We start from the raw sequence: 15,815 nt of genomic DNA, 5'->3' as shown, positions 1-15,815 counted from the left end.
ACTATGGACGGGAGAATGCAGTACAATAGGGATACCATAGTGACACGGTAAATTACTATGGACGGGAGAATGCAGTGCAATAGGGATACCATAGTGACACGGTAAATTACTATTGACGGGAGAATGCAGTGCAATAGGGACACCATAGTGACACGGTAAATTACTATGGACGGGAGAATGCAGTGCAATAGGGACACCATAGTGACACGGTAAATTACTATTGACGGGAGAATGCAGTGCAATAGGGATACCATAGTGACACGGTAAATTACTATTGACGGGAGAATGCAGTGCAATAGGGACACCATAGTGACACGGTAAATTACTATTGACGGGAGAATGCAGAGCAATAGGGATACCATAGTGACACGGTAAATTACTATTGACGGGAGAATGCAGTGCAATAGGGACACCATAGTGACACGGTAAATTACTATTGACGGTAGAATGCAATGCAATAGGGACACCATAGTGACACGGTAAATTACCATTGACGGTAGAATGCAATGCAATAGGGATACCATAGTGACACGGTAAATTACCATTGACGGGAGAATGCAATGCAATAGGGATACCATAGTGACACGGTAAATTACCATTGACGGGAGAATGCAGTGCAATAGGGACACCATAGTGACACGGTAAATTACTATTGACGGGAGAATGCAGTGCAATAGGGACACCATAGTGACACGGTAAATTACTATTGACGGGAGAATGCAATGCAATAGGGATACCATAGTGACACGGTAAATTAATATTGACGGGAGAATGCAATGCAATAGGGATACCATAGTGACACGGTAAATTAATATTGACGGGAGAATGCAATGCAATAGGGATACCATAGTGACACGGTAAATTACTATTGACGGGAGAATGCAGTGCAATAGGGACACCATAGTGACACGGTAAATTACTATTGACGGGAGAATGCAGTGCAATAGGGATACCATAGTGACACGGTAAATTACTATTGACGGGAGAATGCAGTGCAATAGGGACACCATAGTGACACGGTAAATTACTATTGACGGGAGAATGCAGTGCAAAAGGGATACCATAGTGACACGGTAAATTACTATTGACGGGAGAATGCAGTGCAATAGGGACACCATAGTGACACGGTAAATTACTATTGACGGGAGAATGCAGTTTAATAGGGATACCATAGTGACACGGTAAATTACTATTGACGGGAGAATGCAGTGCAATAGGGACACCATAGTGACACGGTAAATTACTACTGACGGGAGAATGCAGTGCAATAGGGACACCATAGCAATATTGCATGTTACTATTGACGTGGGAATGCAATGCAATAGGGATACCATAGTGACACGGTAAATTACTATTGACGGGAGAATGCAGTGCAATAGGGATACCATAGTGACACGGTAAATTACTATTGACGGGAGAATGCAGTGCAATAGGGATACCATAGTGACACGGTAAATTACTATGGACGGGAGAATGCAGTGCAATAGGGATACCATAGTGACACGGTAAATTACTATGGACGGGAGAATGCAGTGCAATAGGGATACCATAGTGACACGGTAAATTACTATGGACGGGAGAATGCAGTGCAATAGGGATACCATAGTGACACGGTAAATTACTATGGACGGGAGAATGCAGTTTAATAGGGACACCATAGTGACACGGTAAATTACTATTGACGGGAGAATGCAGTGCAATAGGGACACCATAGCAATATTGCATGTTACTATTGACGTGGGAATGCAATGCAATAGGGACACCATAGTGACACGGTTAATTACTATTGATGGGAGAATTCAGTGCAATAGGGATACCATAGTGACACGGTAAATTACTATGGACGGGAGAATGCAGTGCAATAGGGACACCATAGTGACACGGTAAATTACTATTGACGGGAGAATGCAATGTAATAGGGATACCATAGTGACACGGTAAATTACTATTGACGGGAGAATGCAGTGCAATAGGGACACCATAGTGACACGGTAAATTACTATGGACGGGAGAATGCAGTGCAATAGGGACACCACAGCAATACTGTATGTTACTATTGACGTGGGAATGCAATGCAATACGGACACCATAGCAATATTGTATGCTTCAATTAACAGAAGACTTCATTTCAATAGGGACACCATAGCAATACTGTATGTTACTATTGACGGGGGATTGCAATGCAATAGGGACACCATAGCAATACTGTATGTTACTGTTGACGGGGGATTGCAATGCAATAGGGACACCATAGCAATACTGTATGTTACTATTGACGTTGGAATGCAATGCGCTTACGGACACCATAGCAATACTATATGTTGCTAATGACGGAGAAATGCAGTGCAATAGGGATGCCATTGCAATACTGTGTGTTACTATTGACGGGGGGATGCAATGCAATAGGGACACCATAGCAATACTATATGTTGCTATTGACTGGGGAATGCAATGCAATAGGGATACCATAGCAATATGCTTTGCTACTATTGACGGGTTAATGCAACGCAAACGGGATACCATAGCAACACTGTATGTTAGTATTGACGGGGAAATGCAGAGCAATAGGGATACCATAGCAACACTGTATGTTAGTATTGACGGGGAAATGCAGAGCAAACGGGATACCATAGCAACACTGTATGTTACTATTGACGGGGGAATGCAGCGACATAGGGATACCATAGCAACACTGTATGTTAGTATTGACGGGGAAATGCAGAGCAATAGGGATACCATAGCAAAACTGTATGTTACTATTGACGGGTGAATGCAGCGCAATAGGTATACCATAGCAACACTGTATGCTAGTATTGACGGGGAAATGCAGCGCAATTGGGATACCACAGCAAAACTGTATGTTACTTTTGACAGGGGAATGCAGCGCAATAGGGATACCATAGCAAATCTGCATGCTACTATTGACGAGGGAATGCAGCGCAATAGGGATACCATAGCAATACTGTCTGTTACTATTGACGGGGGAATGCAGCGCAATAGGGATACCATAGCAACACTGTTTGTTACTATTGACGGGGAAATGCAATGCAATAGGGATACCATAGCAAAACCGTTTGTTACTATTGACGGGGGAATGCAACGCAATAGGGAAATTTCAAAGCAATACTGTATTTCACTGTTAATGGAAGTTCAATCAAACTTTATACAATTGTATGGTTTCAAAGGAAGGTGTTTCACGAATAGAAACTGAATATATTATTCATTGTTTCTTCTTTACTTTGTTCATTCAAAACGCATACATATATTTTGTTGCTGGTCCGGAATGGATAACCATTCGCCCGAGTCATCGTTTTGGATAAATTATATCTTTTAAAACAAGTTCTTGTTTTGAAGAGCTAGATTTTGATGACAAGTATTAAATACAATGTATAAGGATGTTTAATTCACACTGTAAGTGTAGAACAAATACCATTTTTTGACATACTGTTCAAGAAGAAAGGGACATTACTAACTACAGTACTGATGATTTTTTTATACATTAAAAGAACCGATTCTAGACAAAATTTAAGAGTTGAGTCATGCCACCAAAATTACATTAAAATTAGCATTGTGTCGGATATAACACTTCTAAAAAATAATTAAGTTAATTTGCCAATATTTTTATTAAAAGAAACTACACAAGCACTTAAATATTTAAATCTTAAAGGCAGCTTAAAACGTCGAAATTCAATGAAATTACACCCACGCAACGCCTTTCGGATTTAGCAACTATTTACACTTTAACCCAATCAAAAATATATATATAATTTATGTATCAACATCTATAGTTTAAAATTTTCTCTATGTATTGTCATATTACTGAATGTCCAGTCGGGGGTATTTGTCACGTTACTGAAGGCCCAGTCGGGGGCAATCTCATTAAAATCATATCGTGACGTTCACTTCATTTCATTACGTTATGTACATAGCTAAACGTCGTGAAGCGCGTATTGGGGATCTGATTTTAATGAGATTGAGTCGGGGGCATTTGTCACGTTACTGAAGGCCTAGTTGGGGGCATTTGTCACGTTACTGAAAGTCCAGTCGGGGGCATTTGTCACGTTACTGAAGGCCACGTCGGGGGTATTTGTCACGTTACTGAATGTCCAGTCGGGGGAATTTGTCAAGTTACTGAAGGCCCAATCGGGGGCATTTTTCACGTTACATAATGTCCAGTCGGGGGCATTTGTCTTGTTAATGAATGTCCAGTCGGGCGCATTTGTAACGTTACTGAATGTCCAGCCGGGGGCATTTGTTACGTTACTGAATGTCCAGTCGGGCGCATTTGTAACGTTACTGAATGTCCAGTCGGGCGCATTTGTAACGTTACTGAATGTCCAGTCGGGCGCATTTGTAACGTTACTGAATGTCCAGACGGGGGCATTTGTAACGTTACTGTGACCATTTTTCTTTACTTTTCGAACTGTAGACTGGTATGTCTTGCATTGATGGTGGTCGCTGCCTGTGAGTGAGTGAGTGAGTGAGTGAGTGAGTGAGTGAGTGAGTGAGTGAGTGAGTGAGTGAGTGAGTGAGTGAGTGAGTGAGTGAGTGAGTGAGTGAGTGAGTGAGTGAGTGAGTGAGTGAGTGAGTGAGTGAGTGAGTGAGTGAGTGAGTGAGTGAGTGAGTGAGTGAGTGAGTGAGTGAGTGAGTGAGTGAGTGAGTGAGTGAGTGAGTGAGTGAGTGAGTGAGTGAGTGAGTGAGTGAGTGAGTGAGTGAGTGAGTGAGTGAGTGAGTGAGTGAGTGAGTGAGTGAGTGAGTGAGTGAGTGAGTGAGTGAGTGAGTGAGTGAGTGAGTGAGTGAGTGAGTGAGTGAGTGAGTGAGTGAGTGAGTGAGTGAGTGAGTGAGTGAGTGAGTGAGTGAGTGAGTGAGTGAGTGAGTGAGTGAGTAGGTGAGTGAGTGAGCGAGCGAGCGAGCGGGTGAGCGAGCGGGTGAGTGAGCGAATGCCATGCTATCATTCATACGATATTATTTTGAATATCACATAGAAGGAACCATCGCTCAAGCCGTTCAGCACCTTCAGTGCTTTCATTTAAATATGTTAACATAGTAAACTTTGGAGCATTGTCTGTATCGCCATGGTGGTCTTATCATTGTCAATTGGAGTATGCTTAAAGTTCAACAAAAACCGATGGTAAAGAATGGAGAAAGCACTTTTTATTATTTTATTCAACTCACATTTTATCTTTTTTTTATTTGCATACTTGTTTTGCTGCAAATTTGACGAGAGCCCGATTTTCTTTCACTTTATATATTTAATCACACTTAAAATTGTAGGAAATATATATTCATAGCGCAAAAATCTAAAAGCCATCTTATATACAGCAAAAATACTTAAGTGTTATGAATTACTCAATCTTGTGTCTCGAAAAGAAAGACACGGTTCTAATTAAATACCATTATCAATCATACAGTATCTACATTTTATAAAACTGTTCATAACAAATCAGAATACGACCATGACTTGACTGCTTTATGCAACAACACGTATGTATATGAAAACGCGTAGTTATCAGTATCAATAGTTTTTCAAAAAACAATTATGAAAAACTATTGATACTATAGCATTATCAAAACCGTATTGACCATTGGAGTAATGTAAAATTACTATTATTACTTCATCATCATTTTATTACTATTTGAAGGCGTCGGTTAACAAGTTTTCACAGGTAATGTACATTAACTGGTAAAATGCTTCCGATAATAAAAGAATTAAAAACTTCCATTCCCTTTTAAGATACAGGTTGTGTTAAGTAAGAGATTAACGTCAAAAGAAATAGGGGCGTGGCCCCATCATGGGCGGGAAGGAGGGTCTTCCACCAAACCCGGGCATCCTCCGAGATTCGCCACTAAGTGTCGGATCAAACGATGAGAATCCGGATGAGAAATCGCGGCTGGTTCCACCCATGAATGAGCCGGTACCGCTGGACGGGCTACCACCACTTGCACCGAATCGTTCCCGCTCGGAGGCTATTCTTGACTGCACGCCGGTTCGAATCAACTCTGGTGTTAAAGAGCCTGGTGAAACTCCAAAGCTCCCTGATGACCCGTGGCCTCCAGACGACCCGCCCGTCCCTAAGCCCGTGGTAAAGCCTGGACGGTGTGACATTGATCCACCAGTTCCAAACTCACTTCCGAAAGGATATCCTGGTCCACTAATAGGTGAAAAAGACCCTTGACCACCCGTAAATGATGGGCCTGATGATCCATCGCTACCGGAATGTCTGTGTCCTGTAGAGCTAGATGCTGGTCTTCCAAATGGATCTACCTGTTCAAAACTACCTCCAGGATACCCATTAAAGCCCTGTGACTCTCCACCAAAGCCAGAAGTCGGTCCACCAAAGTGACTAGCGGGTCCACCTCCGCCAGAAGTCGGACCACCAAAGCGACTAGCGTGTCCACCACCGCCAGAAGTATGTCCACCAAAGCGACTAACGTGTCCATCACCACCAGAAGTCGGTCCACCAAAGTGACGTGCGGGTCCACCACCACCAGAAGTCGGGCTACCAAAGTGACTTGCGGGTCCACCACCACCAGAAGTCGGTCCACCAAATCGACTTGCGGGTCCACCACCACCACCACCACCAGAAGCCGGTCCACCAAAGTTACTTGCGGGTCTACCACCACCAGAGGACTGTCCACCAAAGCGACTATCATGTCCACCCCCGACAGACGACTGTCCACTAAATCCTGACGAAGAAGAGCCCTGGCCTCCCCCGCCCAATGGTGGCATGCGTTCGCCACCAAATCCATCCAAGGGCGTAGGTATGAAGCCACCACCGCCCCCCGATCCCTGGGGTGGGCGTCTGGGGTCACCGAAGCCTCCTGAGCTGAATCCCCTGGATCCCATAAACCCTGTCGAGCCTGGCACTCCAAAACCTCCAGTTGAGGGCTGCCTGCCTCGTGTCTGTGAACCACCACCTCCCCTGAATCCAGTAGGCGTGTTCGGCTGAGAGCTGAAAAGTCCGGTTCCTTTTGTCAATTGAGTCCCCGGGTGGTCATTTGCGTCTGGGGGTACCGTAATTCTTGGACCTCCGCCACCGCCGGCGTTGCTGTTCGGACATTCGGGGAACGTTTTGCCACTGGTACACTGGCTCCGCTCAGGCTCACACAGACCTGGAAAATTTGTATTTGATATAAAGTAGGTAGATCACCAATTCATTATTACTTTACAGTGTTTGCACAAAAATATTAATGTTTGCACACAGGCACTGTTGATTTTATCATGGGCATTAGAAGAACATACGTTATGAATCTGTGAACAATGACAATATTGTTCCAGAACGTTAACTACGAAGATAAAGTGGAAATGATCAAACATATGTATACAAGTGTAACTCCACACCAACTGTCCTGTTTTGAGTAGTCGAGTGATATTAACAAGCCCATGGCTGGAGTGGTGTTTAGAACCTTAGTGTTATTTAAACCATTCTTATCCAATCATACCAAACCTACATAGGATTAGTTTTAATTAATTAGAGTTTGTTTGATTTTGACTTATGTATGTGACATTTGGCAGTATCGTTCAGTCAACAATTTTAGATGCCGGGCGACCCTTTATTTGAAAGGGTTCTATTTACAGAGAAAGAATTGGTCAAAAGTTTACCACACACATATCTCAAATACGTTTTTTATGCCTAAACATTGCAAAAATGTCGTTTTGCGTCAGTTTTCATTTCAAGGGATACCAGAATTATATGTGAGCACACGATTTACAGACGTAAGTATTAGATCTGGCGCGTTTCCAAGAAGATATCATACCGACCATCTAATCCCTTCGGTGTATACAATTGGCTCTAATTAATTATCTAAGAGCACTTTTCCAAGCACTACCCTTAAAGTGCCGAGCGCCAGGCGAGAGAGATACTTGTACCAGCTATTAACGTCTTTCGGTATGACGCGGCCCGGGTTCGAACCCCCGACCTCTCGCTCCGTAGGCGGACGCTTTAACCACTAGGCCACGAAGACTGTGCAATGACTATCACAATTGATTGGTGGATATCTTAATTCAGGAATTATGAATTTTAATGAGGTAAACAACAACATTTCAGTATCATTTTAAATATTATTGCGTAGAGTAAACAACTACACAATTTATTTACAATTTTCGTTTATTGTAATTCTGAATGTTGTTCATTATTGAGTGTAGTCTCGATTTTTGAGAAGCTCAAATATGACCCGAGTTTTACTTATTTTGTAGTACATAAGTATGTAAACAATGAAATGAAAGTGACAAATTAAAAGCGTTAAACAGCATTTGTTTTCTTTTTATTGATTTCTCTGTTAAGGTACATAATGACTGAAAATGGCCAATATTACGACCAATGCACAAAGTACATGAACGATACATGTATTCACAAGCTTGTCTTTCCCGAAAACCAATTCAGGTTATCCGAATAATCGAGTACCCGAGTACTAGATCGGAAGATTTTACTACTCGTTGCCATCCCTTATATTATGCCATTTCAATAAAGCGCAATAAAATATATAAGTTTGCAAGACTTTAAATTAAAATTGAAAATAAGTGTACATGTAATCGTAAAAACGCGATTTTTTAGGGGAATTATTTGAGGTCAATAGTGATTTAAAACGTCGCACGCGCGTTTTGGTGAAATGTACAAAAGTGCGTTTTCTACGTCATTTTTTCACAAAATGATAATTTATCATTTTATATATGCAAGAAAAAAATACCAATCACGTACCGGAACCACATGATAAAAACTTATAATATTAACACAGGAAACAGTGTCAGCTATCGAAATAGTCAATGTCAATATTTATTGTAGAAGTCCAACTTCAACATTAACACATTTTTCGGCCATTTTGACCTTCATCAGGTTGTTTTCAATACAGGAAATGACGTCAACTTGAGGAAATCAAACAGGTATTTCTGGCATTTACGACAGACTTGGTAGTGTCCGTTGTCTTCGATATGGTGTGCATACAGAGAGGGGGTATAACTCTATTGGTATACATATTCGAGTGATAGAACACGTAACTTATAATCCAAATGATTTAGATCTAGTAGAAGACTGAATACTAACGAATCTTGGAGTCGTTATCGGAGAGCGGATCGAAATCTAAAGGTAAGCATATTTGAAGAAATGTTTCCACTGATTCCTTTGTATACATTTTGCAAATTTCCTTACTGCTAACTTAATGGTGGATTTGAAAAAAAAAAGTTTCACTTTTGAGTTCAGTCTAAGAATTTCTTGAATTAGTAATTCAGTATGTATTCTAACATACATGTATGGTAGTAGGGTAGGAAAACTTAAAAGATAGTTTGCTTCTGTCCCCTGTGGCTTCTTATATTATAAATATGTGTATTGTATTATGAACTCATAATTTAAAAAAAAAACTGTGAACTTATATATCATTCAATATGTTACTGTTTATGTACGAATAGGCATAGTGCCTTTTGTATTTGAAAAGAAATACCTCTATGCTGTATGATTCATAGCAATAAATATGCAATCAAATTGTCCTCCTAGCTTGTTGTATTGAAAAGAACAATGCATACAAAATCAAAGTATTAATAGTTTTACTGCAAAATCAATTGTAGTAGCATGCCAGATGTATGTTTCTATCTCCAATCTTAAATTAATCGGTGCAAATAAATACGTGTTATTGCTATCGACAGAAGACTTGAAATAACTGTAGCGTTACGTCAGTAGTTGCTGACTACTGTAGACATATAGTAGCTCTAGGTTACGTGAGTGGTTGCGGGCTAATATAGACATTTAGTAGCTGTGGCGTTACGTGAGTGGTTGCTGGCTAATATTGACATTTAGTAGCTCTAGCGTTACGTGATTGGTTGCTGGTTGCTTGCAACTGTAGACTTTATGTAGCTCTAGCGTTACGTGAGTGGTTGTTGGCTACTGTAGAGATATAGTAGTTCTAGCGTTACGTGACTGGTTGCCGGTTGCTTGCAACTGTAGACTTTATGTAGCTCTAGCGTTACGTGAGTGGTTGTTGGCTACTGTAGAGATATAGTAGTTCTAGCGTTACGTGACTGGTTGCCGGTTGCTTGCAACTGTATACTTTATGTAGTTCTAGCGTTACGTGAGTGGTTGTTGGCTACTGTAGAGATATAGTAGTTATAGCTTTACGTGACTGGTTGCCGGTTGCTTGCAACTGTAGACTTTATGTAGCTCTAGCGTTACGTGAGTGGTTGTTGGCTACTGTAGAGATATAGTAGTTCTAGCGTTACGTGACTGGTTGCCGGTTGCTTGCAACTGTAGACTTTATGTAGCTCTAGCGTTACGTGAGTGGTTGTTGGCTACTGTAGAGATATAGTAGTTCTAGCGTTACGTGAGTGGTTGTTGGCTACTGTAGAGATATAGTAGTTCTAGCGTTACGTGAGTGGTTGCCGGTTGCTTGCAACTGTAGACTTTATGTAGCTCTAGCGTTACGTGAGTGGTTGCTGGTTGCTTGCAACTGTATACTTTATGTAGTTCTAGCGTTACGTGAGTGGTTGCTGGTTGCTTGCAACTGTATACTTTATGTAGTTCTAGCGTTACGTGAGTGGTTGCTGGGTGCTTGCAACTGTATACTTTATGTAGTTCTAGCGTTACGTGATTGGTTGATGGGTGCTTGTAAGTATAGTCTTTATGTAGCTCTAGCGTTACGTGAGTGGTTGCTGGTTGCTTGCAACTGTATACTTTATGTAGCTCTAGCGTTACGTGAGTGGTTGCTGGTTGCTTGCAACTGTAGTCTTTATGTAGCTCTAGCGTTACGTGAGTGGTTGTTGGCTACTGTAGAGATATAGTAGTTCTAGCGTTACGTGACTGGTTGCCGGTTGCTTGCAACTGTATACTTTATGTAGCTCTAGCGTTACGTGAGTGGTTGTTGGCTACTGTAGAGATATAGTGGTTCTAGCGTTACGTGAGTGGTTGCTGGTTGCTTGTTACTGTATAGGCATGTAGCTCTAGCGTAACGTGAGTGGTTGCTGGTTGCTTGCAACTGTAGACTTTATGTAGTTCTAGCGTTACGTGATTGGTTGCTGGTAGCTTGTAACTGTATACTTTATGTAGTTCTAGCGTTACGTGAGTGGTTGCTGGTAGCTTGTAACTGTATACTTTATGTAGCTCTAGCGTTACGTGAGTGGTTGCTGGGTGCTTGTAACTGTATACTTTATGTAGTTCTAGCGTTACGTGAGTGGTTGCTGGGTGCTTGTAACTGTATACTTTATGTAGTTCTAGCGTTATGTGAGTGGTTGCTGGGTGCTTGTAACTGTATACTTTATGTAGTTCTAGCGTTACGTGAGTGGTTGCTGGTTGCTTGCAACTGTAGACTTTATGTAGTTCTAGCGTTACGTGAGTGGTTGCTGGGTGCTTGCAACTGTAGACTTTATGTAGTTCTAGCGTTACGTGAGTGGTTGCTGGGTGCTTGTAACTGTAGACTTTATGTAGCTCTAGCGTTGCCGGCTTATGTAGACCTAATGTAGCTCTAGCGTTACGTGAGTGGTTGCTGGTTGCTTGCAACTTTATACTTTATGTAGCTCTAGTGTTACGTGAGTGGTTGCTGGCTACTGTAGACATATGGTAGCTCTAGCGTTACATGAGTGTTGCTGGCTAATGAAGACATTTAGTGGCTCTAGCGTTACGTGAGTGGTTGCTGGTTGCCGGCTTATGTAGACCTTATGTCGCTCTAGCGTTACGTGAGTGGTTGCTGGCTAATGAAGACATATAGTAGCTTTAGCGTTACGTGAGTGGTTGCTGGTTGCCGGCTCATGTAGACCTTATGTAGCTCTAGCGTTACATGAGTGGTTGCTGGCTCATGTAGACATATAGTAGCTTTAGCGTATCATTATTGGTTGCTGGTTGTCGGCTCATGTATACCTAATGTAGCTCTAGCGCTACGTGAGTGGTTGCTGGCTTATGTAGACATATAGTAGCTTTAGCGTTACATGATTGGTTGCTGGTTACCGGCTTATGTAGACCTAATGTAGCTCTAGCGTTACACGAGTGGTTGCTGGCTCATGTAGACATATAGTAGCTTTAGCGTTACATGATTGGTTACTGGTTGCCGGCTTATGTAGACCTAATGTAGCTCTAGCGTTACATGATTGGTTGCTGGTTGCCGGCTCATGTAGACCTAATGCAACTCTAAGCGTTACGTGAGTGGTTGCCGGCTCATGTACACCTTATGTAGCTCCAGCGTTACGTGGGTGGTTGCTGGCTAATGTAGACAAACTGTGGCTCTACGAGAGTGATTTATGGCTTATGTTAAAGACTTAGTTTATGCTTATCATTTCTTAAAATTTCTATCAACGCTTAAATGCATAAAATTGTAACACCTGTAATATATAGTATATAAAGGCTTGGAAACCGTAAAATATGGTTTCCTTCTATCCCTGAGAGTATCAGATTGTATTATTAAACAAACACTAGTTTTTTTTTCTCTCAATGCTACAGCATCTCCATGTGTCTGTTTTACAAACTGTATCACATTTGGTCTACATAATAATACTCATGTATGGTTTTCTAACATATGCATATAAATACGTACATTAAAGAACAAAATGATATTCATCTTAGAGCACATTACATAATTTACATTTTCTATATGTGTTAGGAATTGTTGCTGGCATATATGTCTATGACATTTACATTTCACAAATGCAAAACATATATTTTCTGTTTGCTTTTGCAGCCCCACCCCACACCACACCCTTATATATTTAATTTAGATATAGAAAATTTAAAACAGCAAACGATTGCTAACACATGGTATACGGATATTTGGGATTGGATTAAATAAATTAGTTATAAAAGTCTTTGTTATCATTGCGTAATGAACGAAAGTTGAGATAGGATGAACCAATAACGAAATGAAGGAGGATCGAAATGACGAATAATCACTCCTTTGGTGTCAGTTTGTTTTGTTTCATGACTGCATCAATCACCAAATAGAAACTTTGTTTTATTTGAATCATGTAGTATCTATTGTTTGCCAAACTTATGTTAGATGGATTAAAGAGCACACACGTATTTGCTTGTGAAAACTATATTTTAAAGAAAAGCGCCGATTCTATTTATAAGCGTCTTATACTTCAACAATGTAAACCACATAGGATTGCCTCAGTTGCCATCTGTATTTCCTGAATAGGAAATGCATGCTTATATTTGCCTTTGCGCATCTTCGAAAACACCATTCCGTGGCCCAGGACATATGAACAAGATGGGCCTCCAAATAACAAAACTGGGCCTAGGTATTGGAGCCTCCGATCAGATTGGGCTATGGGCTGCTGTCGAAGTGGCAATGGCCAATTTCTGTTGATTATCCTTATCGAAATATTGTATTAAACATTACTTATTTACTCAGTGCAATACGGTTGATACTACGTTGCCCATGTTTATCTCAGGTGATCAAACTCACTGATGAGATCATCTTGCTTTTATTATATACATGTATATGTATGTCATACTAAAAGTAATTGCACTCGGATGAATACACGGTCTGCAGAGCTTGGATTGGCATTTTACTACAACCGTACTGAAACAAAACCTGAGGTACTTTTCCATGTTTGTATGCAGATTAAGTGTTTTGTTATTTATTGAAGAAAATACTCTGTATATGATAATTCAGATCCAACACAACATTTATCATAATAAATATACCTCAAGCAAACCACATTCGTGATGGTTTTGCTAATAAGTATGATAAAAGCTTAGTCATTTGCGGGAATTTGCATGTCATCAATAATTTGGTGTTTGAGGAAAACAATGATATGAACCTTTAAACAAAATATAATTATCATAATTAAATTATTCGTCAGTCGTAATTACGTGTGCGGTGCAAGGTTTGTGGTTCAGAAATACTGTTACGTAACGGAGTATCTGCCTTAATTGTAGACTATATGTAGTTGATCTATCTACGAATATCTTGTATTATTTAGCTGCTTGTTTGTTTAAGAAGCAGAATTGCCATACCTGGATGTCCTTTGACCTGGCCGAACGGTGTGATGCCGTTGGCTGTGGTCCATTTACAACCGGGGTCACCCAACTCCTCCCCATTGGTTAGTCCGTCTCCGTCGGAGTCAAGGTTACACACTTTGCTCCAGTCCAGTGTCCGGTCTTGCAATATCTTTCGAACATCCTGCCATGGAGATGGAGAACACATGACGAACATGACGAATTTGAAGGAACATGATGAAAACAGTGATTATGGGGAATGCACGATTATAGTAGAAGTACAGTGACCAGGAGCCATGGGTGGATGAGTTTTAAACTTTCTACAATAGTGTGTCATTGTAATCATTATTTAAACATGGATATATGATACATTTAATTTGATAGTATCACCGGTAAATCATCATCATCATCATCATCATCATCATCATCCACCTCATCATCATCATGTTCCGTCATACATTAGGGAAATTTACAAATATATGACAATCAAAACTATGACAAGGTCATGCGAGTGGTATCCAGGCATTGTTATTGTTGTTTTTTGCTTTTTAAATAAAGAACTCATGCGACAAATATAACCTTTCCGTGATTGGTCATACTTCATTACCTTGATTCTAAGATTCTAAAAGATTTATGTGTGCTTTTTTGTTGTATTTCTTCTGGAAACAGTGTATACATTATGAGTTTCACTTTTCGAAGTTTTATGATCATAATCGCGGCACATTTCGTGAGGCCCTGATATATTTTTTTGTAGTTTTACTTGGCGATAAATCTATCCATTCATTTATAAAAACACATATTGTCAACTATGAGCGGCTCAAATATGTATCAGTGGTGGTCGAAATACAGCTGAAACACAGCGATAATCCTTATTACGTTTATGAAATCCGACCCTCAAATTATCTAAGTTTATCTGCAGCCATGTTGTGTAACACTTACAGGAGTTACTTGACCAATAAAAACACAGTTTATCTTTTTTTTACAAAAAAACAAAGAATAACCCAGTTGTATACAGTTGGCAGCCGGTACAATCTTTAACATGTAAATACAAAAACTTTTTTTAATCTGCAAAGCCGCCACGTCTGGTGGAACACTTAATCACCATAGAGGCATATGCTGTTGGTTTTATAAAGAGTTTGTCCTTACCGCTCCAAATGCGTTTTTCTCAGGCATGTAATTTGATCCCATGTGGCCGACCGCCTCCCAATATCCCCTGTCGGGGCCGCATGGGTGCCGAACGCGGTAACCGTTCGGGATCTGACGTCGCAGCGTGCTGTATCCATATGTTAATCCAAAACATAAAAATGTCGCGAAAAATATCTTAAATGGTGACATCATTCCAATTTAATTATTCCTTCCCGGAATGTATCCGAACGGAAAGCTTACTATTGCTTCAACGTAGGAACTGGCCAAGTATTGAAGCCGTATTTAATTTATACGTATTCAATACCTTGTCATCGCGACGGCAACCGCTAAGAGCGTGTACGTTGCGTAGTGTCATGTGACCAAACGCAGCGCTCGTCATGGGATTCGATCCATCATCTTGATCAGTAAGGTGCTTGTTGTCAATACGTTTACTGTGTTTTAAACAAAGACATTAATTGGGATATTTCATGTGATGAATGCTAATTTGTTCATTACAATAAGATAGACATTTTGACAGTCGAGCTATTTGACATTGTAATACAATATATATTTTTTTTAAATATGTCATCAATGAAAACAAAACGTTGCAGGTTAACCTTGAAGATATGACTTTAAATCACGAGGATCTCGAAAAAAAGTATTAATGTTTTGTATTGCAGTTTACTGCATACGTAACTAACGCGCATCATTTATTTCAATTACATATATAACAGGTAACGTGCAGTATTATATGACTATATAACACTTTATGTTTAA

The 15,815-nt window shown here is 40.4% G+C and overlaps 1 protein-coding gene across 1 annotated transcript; it reads right to left on the bottom strand.

The window, feature by feature from the left end:
• Positions 1 to 5,148: 5,148 nt before the first annotated feature.
• Positions 5,149 to 15,414, bottom strand: LOC128224468 (uncharacterized). The gene is made up of 3 exons (XM_052934314.1): positions 15,060 to 15,414; positions 13,932 to 14,097; positions 5,149 to 7,113 (listed from the first exon to the last, which is right to left on the bottom strand). Exons 1-3 carry the CDS (start codon positions 15,249 to 15,251, stop codon positions 5,765 to 5,767), a joined length of 1,707 nt encoding a protein of 568 aa, XP_052790274.1. The 5' UTR covers positions 15,252 to 15,414; the 3' UTR covers positions 5,149 to 5,764.
• Between the last annotated feature and the right edge of the window lie 401 nt (positions 15,415 to 15,815).

This window comes from Mya arenaria, chromosome 2 (genome assembly GCF_026914265.1).
Source record: "Mya arenaria isolate MELC-2E11 chromosome 2, ASM2691426v1".
Taxonomy (NCBI): Eukaryota; Metazoa; Mollusca; class Bivalvia; order Myida; family Myidae; genus Mya; species Mya arenaria.
The sequence above is the reverse complement of the archived record's forward strand: the minus strand, read 5'-3'. Positions and strand labels throughout refer to the sequence as shown.

What these genes read in the sequence shown, in the direction of transcription:
- LOC128224468 (XM_052934314.1), bottom strand. Translation starts at nt 15,251, where the DNA reads ATGATGTCACCATTTAAGATATTTTTCGCGACATTTTTATGTTTTGGA. An exon ending in AGAAAAACGCATTTGGAGCG is followed by an intron (nt 14,098 to 15,059) that starts GTAAGGACAAAC and finishes TCTCCATGGCAG; the next exon opens with GATGTTCGAAAGATATTGCA. An exon ending in CCAGGTCAAAGGACATCCAG is followed by an intron (nt 7,114 to 13,931) that starts GTATGGCAATTC and finishes CAAATTTTCCAG; the next exon opens with GTCTGTGTGAGCCTGAGCGG.